General features: G+C 41.5%; 1 protein-coding gene across 2 annotated transcripts in view; it reads left to right on the top strand.

Moving 5' to 3' along the window:
- The first annotated feature begins 4,264 nt into the window (after window positions 1-4,264).
- The window catches only part of si:dkey-91m11.5 (PH_BCR_vertebrate and RhoGAP_Bcr domain-containing protein), a 422,142-nt gene continuing 407,432 nt past the window's right edge, over window positions 4,265-18,974 (top strand). For both annotated transcript variants that reach the window (XM_048611239.1, XM_048611240.1), the window contains exon 1: window positions 4,265-5,884. In XM_048611239.1, coding sequence (XP_048467196.1) covers window positions 4,459-5,884 — 1,426 coding nt within the window. In that variant the 5' untranslated portion in view covers window positions 4,265-4,458. The remainder of the gene's footprint in view (window positions 5,885-18,974) is intronic.

The following is an 18,974-nucleotide window of genomic DNA, read 5'->3' on the forward strand; positions in this document are numbered from 1 at the left end:
GAATTCCTTTATCCAATTCTGTGGATAGTCTGGACTGTAGCCCTCAACATAATCTTCAAAGTTTGATGAACTATTCTAATGCTCCCTGTGATTCTGGATGGGACATAGTAGATTTGAATATCGAAATTCTTAACAAAAAATACATTATTCAACTACTACTCATTAACTGTTTCAATAGAAGCAACATCGCATATGGTAGCACCCCATGCTCAGTGATATCAGCTCCAGGACATGCACAAGTACAGTGGCTTCTGTAGGTTTAGGAGTAGGCTGGGAACAAGGGGAAGGTACAGACTGAAGAGGGAGACAAGGTGGAGGCAGGGGTTGATGTTGGATGCTTCCTATCTCTGATGGTATCTCTGTGGAGTAGGTCTCTGCAGCCACGACTCCTTCATCATGTTCACCCCACTGCTGAGGGTTCTTACTCTGTCCACATAAAGCTTTAGAATGTGGAGGTGGCAAAGAAAAATATAAGTTATGGGGGATGAGGAGCAGGGGGCAGAGGAGATGGGGTCTGGGGGGAGGGAGGACAGGTGCAGTGCCACTCCCCAAGCATGGCTTCCTGGCACTGGGAAGGACAAATGCAGTGGTTGGAGAAGTGTTGGAATGAGCATGGCATCCAAGGAGAGCTATTCAGCAGACACCACTCAGGAGAGGAAGCTGTGCTTTGTGAGCCCAGCCTCCACCCCACCAAGTGAAACATGCTAATATGCTTGGGCATTTTGAGATCAAGAAAGAAGTGGTTTTGGGTCTCTTGAAGAGCACCAAAGTGCATAGGTTCCCAGGGCTCAATGATGTCTACCCCAGGTTATTGAGAGAGGCAAGAGTTGAGATTGCTGGGGCGTTGACCAAGATCTTTGTATCCTTACTCGCCTTTGGAGAGGTCTCGGAGGACTGGCAGGTAGCTAATGTTGTTCCTCTGTTCAAAAGGGAAATAGGGATAATCCAGGAAAGTATTGACCACTGAGTCTCACATTGATGGTTGGGAAGCTAATGGAGAGAATTGTTTGGGACAAGATTTACATACATTTGGCAAAGCTGGCCTAATTAGGGACAGTCAGATGGCTCTGTGCAGGGCAGGTCATGTCCTACTAACTTGATTGATATTTTTGAGGAGGTGACAAGGATGATCGATGAGGATAAAGTGGCGAATGTTGTTTACATGGATTTTAGTCAGGCTTTTGACAAAGTCCGTCATGGTCGGCTCATCCAGATGATTAAGATTCATGGCATCCATGGGTGACTTGGCCATTTGGATTCAGAATTGACTTGCCCAAAGAAGACAGAGGGTAGTGGTGGAAGGATGCTTTTTCGGTTGGAGTTCCATGACCTGGTTGAGATCAGGAACCATCATGAACCAAGCTTATCGAAAAGAGCGCATTTTGTTTCTTTGAATGCAAAATTGTTTGTTTAGAAGATATTATAGTGAAATATCTGACGTGCATAATTCCCAGTTTGTAACTCTGATACCAGATGGTGTCCAGGAAAATTGATTGTTGATTCTGCTTACTGACAACCACAGTATTAAATCACAGGAAAACATTTTTGTTTTTTGCAGAATCATTTTCCCAATTTCCTCATGTCTCTCTTGAAGACTGATTTTTGCTATGGTCCAGTTTCTCACAGTTTTTGCAAAGTTGGAGTTTGGGACCCTTTGCGAGCATCTGGGATGAGAGTGTTGACATACTTAACTAATGCCTACGCTCCTGTCAATACTTTCCAGAAAGAAATTTCAACAGATACAAAAGTTTCTTTCACTGTTAGTTACAGAAAATGCAGCCTTTAGTGCTCCCAGGTGAGACAGCTCAATTTACTACACACTGGGGGAGAAATGCAACAATGGTCACTTACAGGACAAAGGACAGGTAAATAAAACAAAGAACTGTGGGTGCTGGAAATCTGAAACAGACAGAAACCAATAGTCACTGGTCTTGAAATGTAACACTGTTTTCTCTTCACAATTGCTGCCAGACCTGCTGAGTTTCTCAAGCAAATTCTGCTTTTGTTTGTTAAAGGATGGGCAAAAATTAGCTGGGAAAAGTTTAAGGAAGATATGTGTAGAAAGTTCTTTACGCAGATGGTGGTGGGTGCCTGGAACGCGTTGCCAGCGGAGGAGGTAGAGGCGGGCACTATAGCATCATTTAAGATGTATCTAGACAGATATATGAATGGGCAGGGAGCAGAGGGATACGGATCCTTGGAAAATAGGCGACAGGTTTAGATAAAGGATCTGGATCAGTGCAGGCTTGGAGAGCCAAAGGGCCTGTTTCTGTGCTGTAATTTTCTTTGTTCTTTGATCTGTCTGTCCTATTCAGTCTGCATGTTCTCTGACAACCCATGACAACACTCTTCAGGAACCTCATGACTAGAAAATCCCTCTCCAATCCTAAAGTTATTCAAGCAAATTTAAGGAGTCTATATTTTCTGGTGCAAACACCCTCCAATACACAACTCCATGGTATGGACATGCAGTCTTGTGGTGCTGTGATTTAGCCGCAACTCCTGAGACAGGAGGCCAGGGTTCAACTTACACTTACTCCAGATGTGTGTCATAATTTCTCTGAACAGATTACATTGAAACATAGAAACGCAGAAGATAGGAGCAGGAGGAGGCCATCAGCCCTTTGAGCCTGCTCCGGCATTCATCCCAATCATGGCTGATCATCCAACTCAATAGCCTAATCCTGCTTTCTCCCCATAACCTCTGATCCCATTCGCCCCAAGTGCTATATCTAGCCGCCTCTTGAATACATTCAATGTTTTGGCATCAACTATTTCCTGTGGTAATGAATTCCACAGGCTCACCACTCTTTGGGTGAAGAAGTCTCTATGAGATCCCCCATCATTCGTCTGAACTCCAGCGAAAACAATTCCAACCTAGTCAATCTCTCCTCATCCTCAGAATCAGCCTGGTAAACCTTCGCTGCACTCCCTCGAGAGCAAGAGCATCTTTCCTCAGAAAAGGAGACAAAAACTGCACACAATATTCTAGATGTGGCCTCACCAAGGCCTTGTATAACTGCAATAACACATCCCTGATCCTGTACCCGAAACCTCTCGTAATGAAGGCCAACATACCATTTGCCTTCTTTACCACCTGCTGCACCTGCATGTTGACCCTCAGCAACTGGTGCACAAGGACACACAGGCCCCGCCCGCTGCACATTCCCCTTTGCCAATTTGCAGCCATTCTACACCGTGTGTAGTTATTTTAACCACTTAAACTCATACTTTAATTAACTGGGCAATGCCTCACCATGATCCTCAATCCAATTCTGAACGTGTCAAAACCCAGAAACCGGAAACCAGTCTCAGAAGAATAACATCTTCAAACCTTTTAAACAAACAGACTGCATAAACACACTTGTAATTCCCAAAACTTAGGTATTTAACACCAAACTAAAACTTCGGGTAAAACGTTTGCTGTAACGTGATAAATTTCAATTTAAAAATATTTTGAGTTCTGAGGAAGGGTCACCGGACCCGAAACGTTAACTCTGTTTTTCCTTCACAGATTGCTGCCAGACCTGCTGAGCTTTTCCAGCAACTTTGCTTTTGTTCCTCATTTACAGCATCCGCAGTTCTTTCGGTTTTTAAAAATATTTAGTATTGATCTTGGCTCAGTTGGTAGATCTCGCTGCTCTTGGACGTGACGGAAAGTTGTCGGTTCGACTATATTCCAAAAACTCAGAATATATAGTGTAGCTGACACTGAGCGCCGTATCGTTGCAGGCGCTATCTTTTGATTGAAATGTTAAATTCTGCCATTAACCACATAATTTGAGGAAGAGCAGGGGCCGTGGGAGTTGATGCTTGCAAATTATACTGTTTTGTACACTATAACAAGTCACTACGCTTTCAAAGTACATCACGGGTTTTGAAGTGCACCCTGAGGTTGTGAATGGGGCTATATAAATGCAAGTCTTACAATAAGAACACACGTTTGGGGGCAGCCGTGATGCCTGAGGTAGCGGGCAGATTCACACGTGAAGAATGGTTCATAAACTTCTACCTTACCGGGGGCAAATGTCGCCAAGAGCAGACATGTTCAAAAAAATTGAAAGCAGACGACTTACAACTGTGTGAAAAACAACACTCATCCTGGGCTATGGCCCCAGGCGCAGCTCATTTTAAAGGAGGATGGGGTGGGGGTGTCAGCGGGGAAGGGTACAGGAATGATTATTGGTTGTTTGCCACGTCGATCACAGTGTCTGAGCTCGCCTTTCCGCCGGGCTCGAGCGAGAGGGTGGGGGCGGCGCTTTGTTCGTCCTGTGAGGAGCATGGGTGTGAGGTGTGGCGCGAGCGACCGCGAACCGTCGATGGTAACGGTGACCGGTAGCGCGCGTTAGCCCGGAGTGGAGTGGGCTAGGGCGGGAGGTAGTCTGCCTGGTTTTGGCTGTCATTGTTTCCGGCGTGGATGAGCCGCCTTTGCTGTTGTTGTTTGTCCGATCCCTTGCGATGAAAATGGTGGAGCCGGTGGGATTCGTGGAAGCCTGGAAGGCTCAGTTCCCCGACTCTGAGCCGCCCAAGATGGAGCTGAAGAGCGTCGGCGACATTGAGCAAGAGCTAGAGAGCTGTAAATGCAGCATTCGGAAACTGGAGCTGGAGGTAAACAAGGAGCGGTTTCGCATGATTTACCTCCAGACGCTGCTGGCCAAAGAGAAGAAGAGCTATGACAAGCAAAGATGGGGTTTCAGAAAGTCCACGGTCCTAATGGAACAAGACGATGAGATGCCTCAGGACTCTTTGCATCATCATCCTCCCGCCAGGGAAGGGGAAGAAACTATGTATCACCCCGGAGAGGACAATTCAAAGAGGCAGACCGAAGGCGTTGAAGGGATGATGGACACCAGGGGTGAGATAGAAAGCTCACCAACCAGGCAGAGGTCATCCTTAACGAGGAGGGCGGTAGCAACGCCAGAGAGGGACGCGGGGCGAGGTTTCAGCCAAGATTGTGAACAGATTGAGAAAAAAGATAAAGCTGGAGCTGGCACAAGTGTGGCTGCATTGAGGTCCAATTTCGAGAAAATTAAGAGAACCAATTCACACTCTGGGGATGGCAAAGGTGTGGACAAACCTCTGTATGTCAATGTAGAGTACCACCATGAGAAAGGATTGGTGAAAGTCAATGACAAGGAGGTATCTGACAAGATCAGTACAATTGGGAGTCAGGCCATGCAGATGGAGCGGAAGAGGTCATTGCACTCTTTCCCTAGTACTGTGGGATCAGTGGACTACCGCAAACACACATACAGAGGTAGGTCAACAGACAGCAGCTCTGGGTATGACCCGGAGTATGATGACATAGATCTGAATCCTAGATTCTTGAAGGATAATCTCATCCGTGCCACTGCCAATGGAAGCAAACCTGACAAGGAACCTTGGCAGCAAGAATTTCAGCCATATGAAAGTGTTTATATTGGTGGAATGATACAAGATAGTAATAGTAAACCCAGTGTTGGCTTGAGAGACTGTGGAAAACTTCAGAGCACTACAGATCATGAGAAACATCTAACATGGCCTCGGAGGTCCTATTCGCCTGGTGCTGATGATGTTGGTGGAGGATATACTCCAGACTGCAGTTCGAATGAAAATTTAACTTCAAGTGAAGACGATTTTTCTTCTGGCCAGTCGAGTCATGTTTCTCCCAGCCCCACCACCTATCATACTTTTCGGGAAAAAAGCCGGTCTCCCTCTCAAAACTCACAACAATCTTTTGATAGTAGCAGTCCACCCACCCCACAGTCACAAAAGAGGCACAAACACCAAGTTACTGTACAGGAAGCAATGGTAGTTGGTCTCAGGAAGCCGGGACAAATTTGGGCAACTGAAGCTGATCTTGCCCACAGGAGTACTGAAGAGGACAGTTTCCATGGAGACCCAGGTAATCATTTTTTTAACTGTTGTTTTTTGAGGAATTTGAGAGTAGAGGTAATAAACACAAACTGTTGAGGATGAGCCACAGATTATTGTTTTTTTTAGACTACTGGTAGTATTTAGTATATTGCAGGTTCACTTTGCAGTTATTGTTTTTCTAACCGTGTTCAATTTTGTGTGGAGAATGAGTCTAATTAGACTCAATGTTAACGCTGTTTCTCTCTCCACAGATACTGCCATACTCCGCTGAGTTTCTCCAAAATTTTCAGTTTTTAATTTCAAATTTTCAGCATCAGCAATATTTTGCTTTTAGTGCAGGTTTATTGATGTAAGTCTTTTTAACTATTTCAATTTTGCATCAGTCTTGAAGCCAAAGCAAGGCATGAAGAATTATGGACAGTAATAATGTAAATGCATACATTACAAATATTTTGTATAACAGAATCGTTAAGATTAGTGTCTGATCTGTTTGTAAAGGAAAATTGAAGTCCAAATATTCAGTTATAGCTTTGTAGATTAGCATGAACTAATGGACTTTTGAGGTAATAATCATTGAATTCAAGTCTTGCTAATGATGTGTTGGAAATAAATATCAAGCAAAATGTAATTTTAGATATTCTCAAATACATATTAATGGAAGAAAGTTTTATAACTGCCTAATTCAAGGAGCAGATGTGATTGTGCAACTTTCCCTGAAGATCATTAGTTATCTTTTCCACAATGTGTTTGTCAATTATGAAGGCACTGATTTCCAAAGGATTGCAATTGCTATGCCTGCTTTGGAAATGCGTGTGCAGGAAGCTGTCATTTCTGCTACAGTGTAAATGTTTACAAATTGAGTTGGCAGTATGAGGTAGCGTTAAGGGTATGTTTTTGAGCCTTTCAACCAGGGTGTGGTCTTTCTCAAGTTTTATAAACCCAGAACATTGACATTCTTCCTTCCTTATCCTAAAAAGTGTTTGAATTATATTTTCATTAATAACAATGTGATAGATCTTAAATGTAATTTTATTTTACACTGCACATTTTCATGAACACCATAATTACCACTACAGGGATTATTGATTCTAAATATTTTGTTTATTTCTAGTCTTGGCTAAATTATATTTATCTATTTCACATAATGGCAGTTAATTTTCATTCAACAGTGCTTTTTACTGGTAACCAAAATTACATTCATCAGAGGAAGTAGTTATACTTTAGTCTGCCACACAAAGGTTGTGCTTCAACGTGTCTCATGGATGCATATGTGAAACAATATTTTTAAAAAAACAACTTGTATTTAATTTATACAGTGCACTTAATATAACAAACCTTAATAAGCATAGCATTTTGCAGAAATATTACAAAGCAAAATTTGACGTGAAACTACGTAATGTGGTGGTGTCTGAAGAATCTTGGCTAAAGAACTAGGTCATTAGTAGTGTCTTAAAAGAAGATGGAGAAGTTGATGTAAGGGATTCCACAGCTTAGGGTCTTCACAGCTGTAAGCATGGCCACCATTGGTGGAAAAATTAAGATCTGGGATGCTCCATTAAGAGGCCAGAATTAGGACACATCTTAGAAAATTGTGGGGTTGGAAGACATTACAAGAGTCTGAATAGAAATTCAAAATCAAAGTTGAGAATTTTTCAAGACAGGTTAGGAGCATGGTTAATGGGTGAAAAGGTTTTTTGGAGCAAGTAGGAACCCAGGCCAGCAGTGTTTTGTCTAGGATTGGAGGCTATACTCTCAGAGTAGGGATCACCAACTTGATACAGATGATGAATTTTACCTCTGTTTGATGGAGGCTAGAATGGGGGAGGCCAGCCAAAACTGCATTGCAGTGGTCAGGTCAAAGATAACACAAGCATGAATAAGGATTTCAGCAAATGTGTTGAGGCAAAACCAAATGAATTGTAAATTTTATAGAGGTGATAAAGGGCAGTCTTAGTGATTATGTAAGTTTGAGGGTTGAGCTCTTTTGGCGTAATTTATGACAACAAAGTTTCAAACAGTCTAGACTGACAGAGAGGGGACTGGAGTTTGTAGCTGGGGACATAGTCCAGAGACACTGGCTTTGTTGTTCCAATGTTTAACTGGAGGAAATTTTTGCACATATTGTCCTGATGTCTGTTAAGCAGTCTGATAATTTAGCAATAATGGAGAATTTGAGAAGGATGGTGCTGAGGTAAAATGGAGTGTTGTAAGTGTACCTGTAAAAACACATGCTGTGCAATTGAGTTGGCCAAGAACAGCATGTAGATAAAATATAGGAGATGACCATTCTATATTCTTGGGGAGTATCTGAGGTGTTGGTGCATGGGCAGAAAGAGAAACCATTGCAAATAAAGCACCGTTACAATTGGATAAGAATGCGGAACATGGTGAGGTAATCCCAACCAAGTGTATGATAATGATGATACATTAGATGAGAGTGGGGTAGTCAAGGGTGCAGACAGGTTGAGATAGATGACGTGGAATAGTTTACCTTTGTGACAGTCACATTTGTAATTTTGATAAGAGCTGTTTTTGAATGTAGTGGGGTCGAAACTTGTTCGGAGAAATTTGTGCGCAAAGTTCTTTAAGACCATAAGATGTAGGAGTATAAATAGACCAGTTGACCCCTCAAGTCTGCTGTAACATTCAGTGAGATCATGGCTGATCTGATAATTCTCAACTCCACCTTCTTGCCTTGTCCCCACAATCCTTGATTCCCTTCCTGATTAAAACTCTGTCTATTTCAGCTTTGAATATACATAACAATTCTGCCTCGAAAGTGCTCCACGGTAAAAAAATTTACGCATTGACTATCCTGTGAGTGAATAAAATTCATCATCTGTATCAAGTTGGTGATCCCTACTCTGAGATTATAGCCTCCGATCCTAGACTTTCCCAAAAGCAAAAGCAACTTCTCCATATCCATGCTGAAGCCTGCTAAGAATTTTGTGTGTTTCAGTAAGGTTGCCTTTCATTCTTCTAAACTCCAGAGAGTACAAGCCCAACCTACCCGTAAGAAAATTCCTCCCTACCTTGAATCACCTCGTGAACCTTCTCTGGATTTTTCTGGACTTCATAGTTTTGCAGGTGTGGTCTGACTAGGGTTTCCTATTGTTTTAGCAAGACTTTCCTATTATTATACTCCATTCCCTTTGAAGTAAACTCCAGTTGTCCATTTGCTTCCCCTATTACCTGCTGCGCTTATATGTTAGCATTTTTGTGATTTATGGATGAGGACTCCAAAATCCCTCTGCTGCAGCTTTCTACAGTTTTTCTCCATTTCCATAATATTCAGTTCTTCTATTCCTGCATGCCAAAGTGTAAGATCTCACGTTTTTCCACATTTTATTCCAACTACAAAATTTTTGCCCACTTACTTAACATCTTTACATCCCTCCAAAGATAATGTTTTATCCTCACCACTTGACTTCCCACCTATTTTTGTGCTATCTGCAAACTTGGATATAGTATGTTCAGAGATAGTAGGAATTACAGATGCTGGAGAATCTGAGATAACAAGGTGTAGAGCTGGATGAACACAGCAGGCCAAGCAGCATCAGAGGAGCAGGAAAGCTGACGTTTCGGGTCTAGACCCTTCTTCAGAAAAAGTATGTTCACTTGTGTCATCCACCACATTAATATATTTTGTAAATAATTGTGGTCCCAACACTGAACTTTGTAAAGACCACACTAATTAGAGGTTGTGTTCTGAAAATGCTCCCAGTCCCAACTCTGTTTTCCATTGGTTAGCCAATCATCTATGCGTTAAATAAAAACCGAAAGAACTGCAGATGCTGTAAATCAGGAACAAAAACAAAGTTGCTGGAAAAGCTCAGCAGGTCTGGCAGCATTTGTGATGGAAAAAAACAGAGTTAACGTTTCAGGTCTGGTGACCCTTTCTCAGAAGGGTCATCGGACCCGAAACGTTAACTCTGTTTTTTCCTTCACAAATGCTGCCAGACCTGCTGAGCTTTTCAGCAACTTTGGTTTTGTATCTGTTAAATAAGCTGCCTCCAACACCACTGGCTCATAGCTATCTAGCCTAATGTGTGGTACCATATGAAACATCTTCTGGAAATTCAAATATTTTACATCTGCTGTTCCCCTTTAACTATCCTGCTTGTTAGTCTCCTCAAAGAATTTGAATAAATTTGTCAGACATGATTTCCCCTTTATGAAGCCATGCTGCCTTTGCATGGCTTTATGTATTTCTAAATGCATTGCTATTACTTCCTTTATAATAGACTCTGACCCATGTTGAGCTAACTGGTCTATGGTTACTTTTTTTTTGTCTCACTTTTTTGAATAAGGGTGTTACATTGGCAGTTCTCCAATCCTTTGAGATGTTTCCCTTATCCAATGATTCTTGGAAGATAATGGAGTCAAATGGGATCAGATTTAGAAGGTGGGGGGAGTGGAACAACCTATTCCAGGATTTTGGTGCGGAAAGGAAGTGTGGTGTGATAGCTTTAAATGGGTTGTTAACTGCCATCTGTGGGACAGGGGTATGCAAGTTGATCAAATATTCTGGTTGATCAAGTGGTCTACATAATGTAAATACACACACTGAGTAATAGAAACGTAATGCAGGGTGTATAGACATCACTGCTGTACATCATTTACAGCACAAATTACTTAAATAATCATGCAACTTTGCCTTAAATAAAACTTGCTGGCAGAGAGCCTTCTTACTCACACCAATCTTGGTCATTTGGCAGCTGTTTTTGTAATGGCAATTAGATCATGAGAGTAAATTCTTGAGGTAGCCTGTTCTTTTAATGCTATGTTTCTGAACTGACAATTGAGAGGCCTAAGTATTAGGCAAAAATTGTCAGTTCAAATAGTTTTTGAATTTAAATTCAGTATTAAATATAAACTAACTAAATTAAAGTAACTTTATAGTCTAGATTATGGTTACCATGACAGAAATCCACTTCATAGAAATGCTACGGCATAGGAAGAGCCTTTCGCCGGGTTGTGTCTACACTAGATCTCCAAATGAGCATTCAATTAAGTGCCATTCTCCTGCCTTTTCCCCATACCTTTGCATGTTGCTTCTATTTAAGTAATCATCTATTGTCATCTTGCATCAATTGAACCTCCTTCCACCATAGTTTCAGGCAGTGTACTCCAGATCTGAGCCACCTAATGTGTGAAGGTGTTTTTGTTACATCATATTTGTTTCTTTTGCAAATCATCTTAAATCTGTGCCCTTTCATTGTTAGATAACAAGGTGTAGAGCTGGATGAACACAGCAGGCCGAGCAGGAAAGCTGACATTTTGAGCCTAGACCCTTCTTCATTCTTTCTGAAGAAGGGTCTAGGCCCGAAACGTCAGCTTTCCTGCTCCTCTGATGCTGCTTGGCCTGCTGTGCTCATCCAGCTCTACACCTTGTTATCTCAGATTCTCCAGCATCTGCAGTTCCTACTACCCCTTTCATTGTTGATAATTTTATGAGGTAGATATTTCTTCTTATCTATTCCATCATAGAAGCTTCTAAAATCATGAGGAGGCTATCAGATCTCCTCTCCAAGGACAACAATCCCAAACTCTCCAATCTAGCTTTATAACTGAAGTTTTTCATTCTTGGAATCATTCTTGTAAATCTCTTTTGCATTTATATGCTTCCTCTTACGCGGTGCTCACTGACCTGAGCACTTATACAAGTTCAGTATTGCTTCCTTGCTCTTTAGCACTGTTAATAAAGCAGAAGATACTGTCTGCTTTATCAACTGCTCGTTCTACCTGTCCTGCCACGTTCTGTGCACATATACACCCACTCCCACTGCTCCTGAATTTCCTTCAGAATTTGTACCCCATATTTTATTATCTGTTCATGTTCTTCCTACCACAATGCATCACCTCCCGTTTCTCTGCATTGAACTTCATCTGCCACCTATCTGTTCACTGCACCAATTTTTCTGTCGTTTGAACTTCTACATTGTCCTCGTCACAGTTTACAATTTGTAGAATCCCTATGGTGCAGATAGAGACCATTTAGGCACAACACCTAGAAAAGCATCCCACTTGAACCCACCCTCCTTGAATAATTGACGACTACTTCTTTTTCCCTACACTCAGCTAATTTTGTATTCATGTTGTGACTGTTCCTTTTTATTCCATGTACTATAACTTTTCTCTCAGGTTCATAGTGTGGGTCTGTGTATTGAATGCCTTCTGAAAATCCAGTATACGACATCAACAACATGACCTTTTACTGATCCTTTCTGTTAACTCTTCAAAAACAACTGTTAGTTAAATGTGATTTCCCGTTTAGAATCCCCTTTATTCAGTTTTTTCTTTTTGCACGTGTCTACTAATTTTATTCTGAATAACTATTTTTTAAGAAGCTTTCCTACCAACTGAAGTTAAAATGACTGCTCTGTAAGTACTGACCTTATCCTTAAAACCTTTTTGAACAAGGGCTTGATATTCACCATTCTGTGGAGTCCAAGGAAGACAGAAAGATTAAGGTCGGTGCTCCTGAAATTTCCACTCTCACTTCCTTCAGTATCTTTGGATGCAGCTCATCCAGTCCTGATGCCTTATCAACGGTTGTCGCCACTCTACCCAACAGTTCTTCCTCATCAGTTTTGAACCCTTCTACTGGCAGAGTTTCCTTCTTAGTCACATGGCCTGAGTAGGATTTATCTCCTTGGTAAAGACAGATGCAAAGTGTTCATTTAATATCACAGCCTTGCCCCTCTACCTCCATTTTCATATCTTTGTGTTCCCCAATCTGCACTTCACCCTTCACCACTCTTTTGTGTGTTATATGCCTATAGAAATCTTTGGGATTCTCCTTATGCCACTATTTTCTTATGATCCTGCTTTGAAACTCAAATATTCATTTTCACTTCCTCTCTGAACTTTCTGTATTCCTATTGGTTCTCCATTCTATTTGCTACCTTATAAGCACACTTTTTCTTATTTATCTTATTTTCTATCTCCACTATTGTCCATGGAGCTTTGGATTTGTTTGTGCTACCGTTTTCTTTTGAGGGAATAAACCTTGACGGCACCCAAACCATCTCTTTTTAAATGTAGCACATTGCTTCGTTACTGTATTTTCCTGCCAACCTTTTGTTCCAGTCCACCCAGCCCAGCTCCATTCTTGTCCATTGAAGTCTGCTCTCTGTCAATTGTTTTTTCTAATTCTGAATTGACTAATGTCAATCTCCACTAAACTCCTAAACCGCACAACCACTAACTCCTAATTGTTTCCCCACGTAATCTACTTGGCACACCTAATTTCCAAGAACTAGACTTAACAGTGTATCCTTCCTTGTTGGACTGGAGATATACTACTGTTGGAAACTCTCCCGAACACAATCTAGGCATACTTGCCGCTTACGCCACCAGAATTTGGGTAATTGAAGTACTCTGTTGTGTTGTGATCTCTGTCTAATTTTTCTGCAGACTTTTTCCTTTGCATCCTTCCCACTAGTTGGTGGTCTATATGCTATACCGATCAGTGTAACTGCAGTCTTTTTGTTCTTTAGATCTAGCCAAATGGATTGTGTCATTACACATTCTGGTATATTCTTTCTCCAGCACTGCAATGCTGTCCTTAACCGTACTGCCACCCCTCCTCCTTTTGTTCCTCTTCAGCCTTCAGTATAAGGGTTGGAGGTTAGATAGACCTGAGGATTAGGGTAAAAATTCAGCACAACATCATGGGCCGAAGGGCCTGTACTGTTCTATGTTCTATGTTCTTTACTGAATGCCTTGTATGTAGGGATAGTTACCATCCTGACCTGCTTTTCCTTGAGCCAGGTCTGTTATTACTGCAACATCATATTTCCACATGGCAATTTATGCTTCCCAATCTTATTTGCTGCACTGAAGTATTCACATATGTGCACAATTACCCTGATTTAAACTCTTCTTTTTTTTTTTCTCCCTTCAAATTCACCCGTTAGCCCACTGTCCTGTATGTTAGTGCTCCAACTATTTTGCGAATACTGGTATTTTTTTCTATATGCTTGGTTCCTACAAACCTGCCTAATTGTTCTAAAGCCTTCCCAACAGCACGAACAAAACTGCATGATAGGTGCAATCTGTCTGGCTTCTTACAGATACCTTCTCCCTTAGAACCTGTCCCAGGAATCTTCCCTGCTGCACCATGTTTCCAGCTACATGTTCATCTGCCTTGTCCTTTTATTTCTACACTCAGTCGTATGTGATTGTGAGAGTAATCTGGAGTTGACGACATTTGAGGTCATGCTTGCTAATTTTCTACCCAGTTTCCTAAATTCTGATGACAAGACTACATTTTCTTTCCTACTTAAGTCACTGGTACCAACATAAGCCACAACCTCTCTTTGATCACTCTTTTCCCCAGAAAAATGGCCTGTAGCCACTGTGACAGCCTTGATCCTGCACCAAACAGGCCATGGACCATCCTGTAGTCATATTTATAGCCACAGAAATGCCTGTCTGCTCCTCTAACAAACAAATCCCCTATTACTATTGCACTTAATTTTTTCTTCTTTCTCTCCTGTACAGCTGAGCTCCTTGTGGTGCCATGAATGTAGCTCTGACCGTGCTGCCTTGAGGAACCAGCACCCTCATCAGTTTTCAAAAAAAACCAATCTGGGGACTCCTACCTTACTTGCCTATTTCCCTTGGACTGCTTATCAATGACCTCTTCCCTTTCTGCCTCCAGACCCTTCAGCTGTGGTGTAACCACCTCTCTGAAGGTGCTGTTTGCATAGCTCTCAGCCTTGTGGATACACTGCAGCTGATGCTTGAGCTCTGAAACCACAAGTTTAAGTTTCTGCAGCAATTAGCATTTCCTGCACATGTGGTTGTCTAGGAATGAATGCCCTTTTTAGGAAAGGAAATATCTCCTTATCCAATTTGGCCCAATATGTGACTCCTGATCCAGAATAATCATTCTTAAGTGGCTCCTAAAATGGCTTAACAAACCACTCGATTATGTTGAACTGCCACAAAGAAGTTGTGTTAAGAATAAAACAGGAACGATTACTTTTCATTTTGACCTTGGATGTTGGTGAGAAGTACTTTATGGTTTTATTAGAATGGGTGTGACTTTTTAATATCTGAATTTAATATTTCTATAAGAGGCACTGAGCAAGGAATATGATAAATCTGCTTTAAACACAGGTCTTATCTTAGCTGGAGTAATATAGAGACCATATTTCTGATAAGATGTGATGGCATTGGAATGGGTACAGCAAAGATTCTAAGAAGTTCAGTTGCTTGGATACATTAGAGAAATTGGGACTGTGCTCTTTGGGGAAGGGAAACTTAGAGGAAATTTGAAAGAGATATTCAAAATGATGAGGTGGTCTGGAAGATTAGATGTGGAGAAACTATTCCCAATGGCGTAAGGAACCAGCAAACAGTAGTTAAAGGTTACTTGCAAAGGAAACAACAGTGGCATGAAAAACATTTGTATGAGATATGTTTTTGCACCTGGAATGCACTGCTTGGAGTATGGTGAGACAGGTTCAATCAAAACCTTAAAAGGAATGGGATAATTATCTGAAGAGAGAATTTCCAGGGTGACAGACAAAAGGCAGAGGAAATTGGTGCAGGAGAAGGGTGTGGGTGTGTGTGAGTTCCGAAAAAAATAATTAAACTTGAAACATTAACTGTTTCTTTCCTAGCAGATTATACTAGACCTATTTCTGAGTTTCCCTAGCACTTTTGTTTTTATTTCTGATCCCCAGAATCCACAATTCTGTTGCTTTCATTTGAATATATGTGAACATTTCTTGCGCAAAGGTCACACAGACATGACCGACCAAAATGTTCATCTCCTGTAATATAATATGAATCTGTGGGTAATTGCTGGGAGACTCGGGACAAAGGAAACCGCAAAATGTTTGACTGTTAGCTCAATAAGCAAATCCCTGAGAAAGGGAGTTTCAGGGGCTCATTGGTCTTGGACTTGCTATCTTGGAAGCATACAGTGGGCAGAACTTCAGGACGGAGTTATTCAGAGAATGCACTTCAGGACAGTTGAATGAATGTTGACTTGACCTGTTATCGCCACTATGTTTGCCACATGTATTACTTCTGATAATATGATGAGCAATAATGGTTAAATACAAAACCACAACTGTTTGAAAACAGAGTTGCTGGAAAAGCTCAGCAGTTCTGGCAACATCTGTGAAGGAGAAAACAGAGTTAACGTTTCGGGTCCAGTGACCCTTCCTCATAACACAGTTCCTGATTTACAGCATCACAGTTTTGGTTTTTACCACAACTGTACAATTTGTTGATGACACATTTTTAAAAAAAAATGAATGAGAAGCAGAACTAGGACAAAGATGGAAGAAAGAACTATGAGGACATGCAGGGCATTTTGGTATGCATTGAGCACAATGATAAATTCATTGTGGAACAGATCCATATAAGAAAGGGATTTTTTGAACAACACGGTCGGTAAGGACCCATGTGAAGGAGACTTTTGCTGAGTGAGTGAATTAGAAATTTGGTTCAAGTGGAAATTCAGTGCAAAGTTGATCAGGATTTGACTAACGTTTACTATAAGCTGTAAACACTCCAGAATGAGAGTGAATGGGAGAGAATGAAAGATATTGATCAAGAGGCCTACGTACATGAGACCAGCAACAGTGGACTGGCATCATGAACCGCAGTGTGATACAAGTGCAAGGAAAAAATGCTGTTGAGTAGGATTGATGAATATTTTTGATTATGAAAGTAAAAGTACGGTCTTCAGCTTATGTTTAGGTCTCCAGTGGTGTTCTCTTTTTTTTTTTGGAAAAAAGCTGATTTTCATATAAGGTTGATACTGGTGATTGTTTTATTAAATCATTATAATAAACTGTAAAGAGCAGGGAATCTAGGTGCTTCATTTATAAATTAAATCAACTTGATAGTGATAGGATGGGTAGCGTGTTGCTGCTGGATTCCAAGGTGATCTAGAGTGAACAAATCTGAAGTGTTTGCAGTTCGAAGAACTTCAGATTCAAGTTGAGGAGCCAGAGTCGGAGTTTCAGACACTACAGTACACTGGGGAAGGGCACTGCCTGGACACTTTGCTCCAGGAGGTGTTAACACTCTTCAGACTGGGTAATTCAAATTTGGCCTGTGATCAGGGATAGGAAGGTGTGACTGCAAATGAGGCAGGTACAAGAATCCAGAGGGTTGCATTTGAGGAGCCTTTGCCCCTGCAGTTGTCCAACTATTGCAAAGTTCTTTGAGTTGTGGGTGAGAGTGGGGACTGCAGGGAGAATGAGCAAACTGACCATGACACCATGTTGGAAGGAGCCATTCAATTTGGGGGAGAAAATAGGAATTTAGTAATGGTAAGGGACAGTATAATTAGGGGGATAGATACTGATCTCTGTAGCTGAGAGTGGGAATGCCCAAGGCTGTGTTGCCAGGGTTAAGGATAGTTCTCAGGACCAGAGAAGAACTTAGTGGAAGAGGAGGGATCCAGTTGTTGTCATTGATGTTGGTACAAGTTACATTGACATTACTAGAAAGGAAATTCTGCTGAAAAGCTTTTAACAGTTAAATTGAATGTTTAAATTGAAAAGCAAAATTTCCAAGTAGTAATCTCTGGATTACCACAGGCAGACTGGCATAGGACAAATAAAGTCAAAGAGTGACTTAGGTGTGGCTCAAAATTTGGTGTGGGTAGAATGGGATTCAGTTCATGGACATTAGAACCAGTATTGGTGTAGAAGGGTTTGGTTCTAGTGGGATGGGCTTCACTTTAACTGTGCTGAGACTAATAGAGAGGGCTTTAAACTAATTAGAGGTGGGCAGATGGGAGGGTTTAACAGTGGGGAAATGTCAGATTATAAAGTAGAAGGAAATGGCATCATTACAAAGCAGTGATTTGGATAACAATACCCAGTGCGGAAGGGAAGAATGTACAAACTTCGAAAAACTGCAGTAAATGGAGTCAAAGGATGAAGAAATGGTGAAAAGGCAAAATTAATGGCTGTTTGCTTGAATACGTTTAGGGTGGCACAGTGGCCCAGTGGTTAGCACGGCTGCCTCACAGTGCCAGGCACCTGGGTTCAATTCCACCATCGGATGACTGTGCATGGAGTTTGCATGTTCTCCCCGTATCTGCTTGGGCTTCTGCTGGGTGCTCTGGTTTCCTCCCGCAGTGCAAGTTAGGTGGTTTGGCCTTACTAAATTGCCCATAGTGTTCACAGTTGTGTAGGTTAGGTGCATTAGCCATGGGAAATGCAGGATTACTGGGATAAGGTAGAGGGATGGTCTGGGTGGGATGCTGTTCGGAGGGCCTGTGTGTGCTTGTTGGGCTGAATGGCCTGTTAGCACATTGTAGGGATTTTATTCTATAGTAGTATTTAGAACATAATAACTGGTTAATGGGTGTGATCTTCTGGTGATATGATTACAAGAAGATCAAAGCTGGGAACTAAATACTGAGGGGTTATGGGACTTTTTGAAAGGATAGGCAGGAAGGGAAGGAAGGTGGGATAGCTTTGTTGGTGTGGAATGAAATAAGTATGATACCAAGTTCTTAGATTGGAAGATGTAAAATCTATATGAGTGAAGATAAGAAATAACAAAATGATGATGCTGGTAGGGCTAGTCTTTAATCCCCCTAACTAGTTATGAAGTAAGACTGAATAAATCAAAAGATAATGAGGGCATGTTACAAGTAAAGCACATGTTAATCATGGGTGACTTTAATCTTCATGTAGATTGGGAAAGTCAGATTGGTAGAGGTAGCCATGTGGAAGAATTCATAGAGTATTCAGAACAATTTCCTTGAACAATATATTGTGCATTCACTTAGGGATCAGACAGTTTTTGATCTGATGATGTGCAATAAGACAGGCTTATTAAATGATCTCAGGGCAAAATATCCCCTAGAAAACAGCGACTGTTCAGTTTGAGAGGGAGTAATGTGGGCCAGAAACAACTGTGCCAACCTTAAATAAAGGTATTACATAGGAATGAGTGCAGACCTAACTGGGTTAGACTGGGAAAGGTTGTTTCAGAAATAGTAGGAACTGCAGATGCTGGAGAATCTGAGATAACAAGGCATAGAACTGGATGAACACAGCAGGCCAAGCAGCACCAGAGGAGCAGGAAAGCTGACATTTCAGGCCAAGACCCTTCTTCAGAAAAAAAAC

Source organism: Rhincodon typus, chromosome 24 (genome assembly GCF_021869965.1).
Source record: "Rhincodon typus isolate 14 chromosome 24, sRhiTyp1.1, whole genome shotgun sequence".
Taxonomy (NCBI): domain Eukaryota; kingdom Metazoa; phylum Chordata; class Chondrichthyes; order Orectolobiformes; family Rhincodontidae; genus Rhincodon; species Rhincodon typus.